The following is a 6,759-nucleotide window of genomic DNA, read 5'->3' as shown; positions in this document are numbered from 1 at the left end:
ACAGGTTGGTACAAATAAAACGCTGCATCTTTAGAAGTATCATCATGGATATCGTTTTATATATACTGTTTCAACATGATATTAAACATCAATTCAAGATATTGAGTTGAAACCTCAATTAATTTAATTTAATTTACCGCATTCACAAAAGTCTAGCCCCATAGGACACAATGACTTTGCATGTGCATACTGTTTCCACACATATCCCAGAGTAAACTTTCGGTCTTTGCTTGATCTGGCACAAACTCAGCAAATTCCCAGGTACTATCAAAAATGTTTTTAAATTGGGGTAACATGACATTTATCTGCATCATCAAGTGCAGATAATGTGTCAGAAATATACTTATTCAGTGACATACACCAACAACATCCAATCAAAAGTTTTGAAAAAGAAAAAAAAAAAGTATATTTTAAACAAAGAAAGTAACAAATTGACAAAACCGAGGAGCACTGCCAATTTAGGCATACATTAAAATACCAAGAATAGCAATTCAAATTGATTATAAAGGTGTGCCTTTTATCACTTCAATCACAAAAAAGCCCTTACTAATCTATATTGCTACATCAAAGTAAAGTATGATTATGTCCAAGTTCCTCATTTAAAAGAACTTTTCTCTCTCTCCCTCTCTCTCAATCCAAAAATAGAGAGTATACTCCTTTATAATTTTTTTTTATTTTATTTTTTATTTTTTATAGGTGCTTGAGCAACTGACATGCCACAAACATAAAAAAAAATGTGGCATTGTTATAGCATTGCAAGACATATTTATATGTAGAACAGTGTATTCACATACATGGATAATATCTAGAAATGTTTTCTTTTAGTTTGCATTAACAAGCAGGGACAAACATGTCTGTAATGGATTATGTTGGATTATGTTTATATGCTTACTATGACATGTGAGACAAAAGGCAGTGTGGCTGATACTTTCTTCAGTGATGTTTTTAAAAGGTTGCCCATAAAATTAAAACAAATAAGTAGACCACCTTCTAAGAAAGTACCCTTTCAACTTGCAAATATATACAAGGCACTACTCTTGAACCATTCTGACTTGATCGCACTAAAGTGATGTTAGCAAGTAACTGCACACAAGTGATAACCCTAGTGCCATAATTGTGCACCACCCACAATGTTTCAAAAACCATCTACCAAAATAAAGACTAAAGAGTATTTTAATGTTAATATAAAATTGCATTCTGACATCAACAGAAGATTACATTTTTTTTCTCTAAGTATCTACTGTAGTCTCTCCTCTTAAACTTTATAAACTGTGCAACTGCACACATATACTTTCATTTATATATTATTATCATGAAAAAGTAAATCCAAAGTAGTGTCTAGTAGATCTAGTAGATCTAGAAAAAAAAAGAAAATAAATCCATAGCCAAATTTTCTCAATGATCTGCACAAATCGAAACACAAAGCTCTCTTTCTGGCAAGCACTGAGTTTGTACCTTGTAGTTACATTTAGCAAAGCTCAAAATTAATATTGACATCTCTAACACTTTATATTTACATGAAAACTAAATAAATAGTATGCTTTATGATATACACATTAATCTTTTTTAAGTTCTCTTCAATTTTTTATATCCATGAGTATTTTTTTTTTCTCCACTGAGACATGTTTTATTGCTGTTAATGGAACCCTAGTAGAATATAAAGTCAAATAACAAAAGATTCAAAACACAGGCTAAAGTAAACAGAGAAACACATGACTCTTTTAAATCAAGCTGTTGATTGGGTATAGAAAAGCTTCACCCATGCAAACTTATTCCATGTACATTGCTAATGCAATGCAAAAACATAGTATTTAAATGTTGAAATAAACATCTAAAGAATAGTTCACCCAATTTACTCAAACTGTAGGCTTTTTTTTTCTGGAACACAGAAGTAGAATATTTTATTCATTTTTTATTTTGCACGTACACCTACATAGTCACCACATAAAAAAAAAAAAAAAAGCACAAAAAAACAAAAACACCATACAAATATTCTATACAAAATCTATACTGTAAATCTTCTAAAGCCATATGGTAGTGTCATGTGAAGAATGGGACTTTAGAAGACTTGGAATAAAGTGTATGGTATATTTTTACTTTTATGGTGCTTGTTATTGGTGTTTTTGTCCTTTTCAGGTCTCGACAGACATAGTCACTAACCTGCCATTGTAACAAAAAGAACAAAGTGTCTCATTTTGTGTTCTACAAGATCATACATTGGAACAACATGAAGAAGAGTACATAATGACAGAAAATGTATTTATGGGTGAACTATTCCTTAAGGAAATTAGTTTTAAACTATTATTCTGTTACACTATTTCGATGGTCCATTTTAAACACTCTACTAACAATAAGTAACTTTGCAATCATATAGGAATATACAGTATGTTACATATGTTGACACAAACTTGAAAGTGGGAACTTGACTAACATTGAAACAAATTTGAGACAAATTGTTTCTTTTCACTTTTTTGTAATTGTTTAGAAACATAAGGAGAAAAAAAAGATAGAGGAGATAGACTTAGTGTGGTTGCACGGCACCCTGTAATTTGGGTTTTTTATTCAAGTAAGTTGCCCAATACACTAAGTTAAAGGTTCCGAATAGCAACGGGAAGGCTATTCTGGCAATCCTATCGATCTTGCTCACGCTGTTGAAGGTCTTTTTTGCCTCAGGAGCTTTGGGTTTTGGCTCTTCCTTGGGCTCAGTTGGGGGAGGGGGGGCACTTTTAGCAATAGTTGCCAAACCAGGGTCTCTGGCAATGTTTGGAGCAAAAGCTGTTGCTGTTGCAGCAGTGTAGGTGTTGTTCTTTTTCAGCAATGACTCCTTCTTCTTCTTTTGCTGTAAAGGAGGTCAACAGTAAGTATGTCATCAGCTGTTACTACCACTGGGTTTTGCTCTAAACCTAACTATAGAGTATTTAAGATAATTCTTCATATACGTATTATTTGTCTACTACACCCAGGTTTTTAAAGAAGTTAACCAAAAAAACCCCCCAAAAAACAATGAAAATTCTGTCATCAAAAGAATTAACTGAACTGCTTAGCTCAAAGTAAAAACAACAACAAAACACCCTAAAATCAATTATAGTGCAGTATATTCCGAGTTAGTGATTTTATGTGAAGAACAGACATCTTTCTCATAATTATGAGGAAGTTTCTCAGTATTATGAGATACCAAGTTATCCAAGAAATAATCATATTTTTCTACTCAACTGTGGCAGAAATAGGCTTCCCTCTCGGTTAGTCACTTCGACGTGGAGTAAATGTGATGACACTAGGGGTTACACTTGGGAGCCCCAAACACCTCTGATACTTCAGAAAAGGCCAATGAGAATTGGTGAGTGACATTTGCATGTGCCACTCCCCCGGACATACGGGTATATAAAGGAGGCAGTGCACATCCACTCTTTCACATTTGTTCTTCAGAGCCGAGTGGATGTCAGCAGACAAACACTCATTTCCATTCACTCTACTTGCTTTACAGGGAAATTTATGCCACATTGCAGTGGTCTCTCCATCCCACGCATGGATAAATATAGCAAGTTTCCCCTGGGTGCTTCAGCAAAAGAGGATTCTTTTCAAGGATGCATTTCCGATTGTGTTCTCATTTGGGGCTCCAGATGAGGGCGATGTTTCAATAGTAGAATTTGGGGGTGGGCTTTCACCTTATGATGCTGAAGACTCGGCTGGGATCTAACGTTCTGAGTTGGCAGCCATGCTTGCCCAGGCCAACGCAAGCATTGGACTAGGGTGGAATCCTTCGCCCTGTCCTGAGCGCTCGCGGATGGATGATTGGTATCTGGGCTCGGAGCGCAATTCACAGTGCCTTTTTTCCAGGAGGTCTGCCAGGTCCCGCTTTGTAACAGTGGGGCAGACAGGGGGTACATGGAGTTTCCCCAGGTGGAGCGGAAAATTGCGGTGCATTTATGCCCGCAGAACACTGGCACCTGGAAGAATCGTCTCCGACTCTCATCCAGGATCTGGAAGTTAACTTCATCCCTAGTGCCCAACAGGCCACCTCTACATTGCAGTTAGTTGTTTGGGTTAGTTCTGAGCCGGGATTAATGCAGTAACTGCGTTTGGCAACTGATTTAGCTTTCAGAGTGACTAAAGTCATGGTGCGGGCTCTCTGCCAGGCGATGTCCATCATGGTGGAACACCATCTCTGGTTTAACCTTGGTGAGATGAGGGACGCTGCTAAAATTAGCTTTGAACTAGGGGTAAAGTTAAAGTGCCCATTTGGAGACTAAATGATTGGTAAACAATTGTAATTTTTTGGCCTGCGATCTATTGCACCTCCTATGGCAACCTATTTGGATGGGCCTTTGTCCACATACCTACTACATTGCCTTCCTCTATGCCCCTATCTCGCAGGGTGGCCTCTTCAGTGACACCGTCGAGGACTTTGCCCGGCAGTTCTCTGCAGTCAAGAAGCAGACAAAGGCTATTAAACACATCCTGCCTTGGCGCAACTCCAGTGCCACCTACAGAACAAGAGGGCTGGCAACCCAGGGATGGCAGAGACTGTTATTTTCCAGCAGTTTCCTCCTTCCCTGGGTTAAACATTTCATGGCATGAGCATGCCTGACGCGAGTACCCCACCTGGGATACACAAAGCAAGGTAGGTGCCTATATGCACCCACATTCACAGATCTGGGACGCTATGAGAAAGATGCTCCTGTCCTGAATGCAGAAATTGCAGTCCTCTTGGTGAAGGAAGTGGTGGGTTGAGACCAATCCTAGACCTGCGTGTTCTAAATCGGGCCCTACACAGGCTCCCGTTCAAGATGTAGATGCAGAAATGCATTTTTGACATGTGCTTGCTTACATAATTGGTTCACGGTGATAGACCTGAAGGTTCCTCTACTTCCATGTCTCGATTCTACCTCGACACAGACTATTTCTTTGGTTTGCTTTTGAGGGTCAGGCATATCAGTGCTTTCAGGCTGTCGCTGTCACCTCGCATCTTCAAGAAAGTCTCGATGATTGGCTAATCCTAATGCACTCTCGAGATTTATTGTGTGCACACAGGGACCTGGTGCTCAGACGCCTAGGCTGTTTGGGGCTTCAGGTCAACCAGGAAAAGAGTAAGCTCATTTCAGTGCAGAGCATCTCTTTTCTCAGAATGGAGTTGAACATGACAGCACATCTTACAAACAGATGTGCCCAATCAGTGCTAAACTGTCTGAAGACGTTCAGGGGGAGAACAGTGGTTCCACTAAAGCAATTTCTGAGGCTCCTGGGGCATATTGCATTGTCCGCGGCAGTAACGCCGCTAGGGTTGATGCATATGAGACCGCTTCAGATTCGAGTCCCGAGATGGTGCTGCGTCACACAAAGCGTGATCATTAAACAGATCTGTCGCCGTACATTCAGCCCTTGGAAAAACCTTGCATTTCTATAGCAGGGATTCCTTTAGAGCAAGTGTCCAGGCACGTTGTTGTCAAAACAGATGCCTCCAAGTCGGGCTGGGGCGCTGAATGAAATTGGTACATCAATTGCCTTGCGTTGCTGGCAGTATTGCTAGCCCTGCAGAGGTTTCAGCCGCTGATCCAAGGCAAGCATGTGTTGGTCTGGACGGACGGCATCGCGACTGTTGCTTGTTTAAACTGTCAGTGCAGTTTTTTCACTCATGTAGCAATGGCGCAACTCGGCCGCCATCTCCTCCGGAGTCAGCAGTGTCTGTTCGCTAACTGGTGTGCTTCATGAAGGAAAGACCCTCAAAGATGTGCAATCTGGGTCAGTGCTTTCCTTCTTGAAGGAAAGCCTGGAGGGTCGGCTGTCCCCTTCCACCTTGAAAGTTTATGTGGCCACTATAGCAGCACATCGCGATGCAGTAGATGGTAGGTTGTTAGGGAAACACGACTTGATCATCAGTTTCCTTAGAGGAACCAGGAGGTTGAATCCTCCTAAGCCTTGGTTTATTCCCTCACGAGATCTCTCTGTAGTCTAGCTGGATGCCCTATCACTGAAGACGCCACTCCTGACCACACTTACCTCCATCAAGAGGGTCGGGGACCTGCAGGCATTCTCTGTCAGCGAAACGTGCCTTGAGTCCGGGGCGGCATGCTATCAGATTGTGAGACCCTGGCTGGGGTTTGTGTCCAAATTTCCCACTACCCCTTTTAGGGACCAAGTGGTGAATTAGAAAAGAGGGAGACCAGCCATATAGTTGCTGTGTCCAGTACGCGCCCTGCACATTCATCTGCACCACACGCAGAGCTTCATAAGCTCTAAGCAGCTCGTTGTTATGGGGGATAGCTGTCAGCAAACAGAGGTTGGCCCACTGGATCTTGGATGCTATAGCCTTGGAATATCAAGCGCAAGGTGTGCCATGCCCCTTTGGTGTACAAGCACACTCTACTAGGAGTGTTGCGTCGTCCTGGGAATTAGCCAAAGGCGCCTCTCTAACAGACGTCTGCAGAGCCATAGGCTGGGCAACATCTAATACCGTTGTGAGATTTTACAATCTCCTGGTTGAGCCAGTTTCTTCCCGTGTGTTGTCAGGTACGAGCAGGTAAAACTGCGGGCAACTTCCCGGGTGTACGACTTGGCACCACCTTTTCCATCCCTGAGGTGATAACTTGCACTTTTTTTGTCCATTTGAGTTTCCTAGACCGCTGAGCCCTTGATGTATTTCGCCTTTCAGCCCCTGAGGCAGTCAAATTCAGCTGAGGAATTCAACGCCAGGCCTGACTCATGATGCATGCCATTTTAGGTCAGTCTGTATACTATGGTATATTGTATACCTGGTGCTCC

At 41.4% G+C, this 6,759-nt stretch overlaps 1 protein-coding gene across 5 annotated transcripts in view; it reads right to left on the bottom strand.

Annotated features, from left to right (window-relative positions):
* Positions 1–657: 657 nt before the first annotated feature.
* Positions 658–6,759, bottom strand: part of gabra1 (gamma-aminobutyric acid type A receptor subunit alpha1) — a 41,115-nt gene continuing 35,013 nt past the window's right edge. For all 5 annotated transcript variants that reach the window (XM_082141361.1, XM_082141357.1, XM_082141359.1 and 2 more), the window contains exon 10: positions 658–2,839. In XM_082141361.1, the coding sequence (XP_081997487.1) occupies positions 2,522–2,839 (318 nt within the window). In that variant the 3' untranslated portion in view covers positions 658–2,521. The remainder of the gene's footprint in view (positions 2,840–6,759) is intronic.

Source organism: Leuciscus leuciscus (assembly GCF_965113295.1).
Source record: "Leuciscus leuciscus genome assembly, chromosome: 16".
NCBI lineage: Eukaryota > Metazoa > Chordata > Actinopteri > Cypriniformes > Leuciscidae > Leuciscus > Leuciscus leuciscus.
This window is presented reverse-complemented; position numbering and strand designations above follow the sequence as displayed.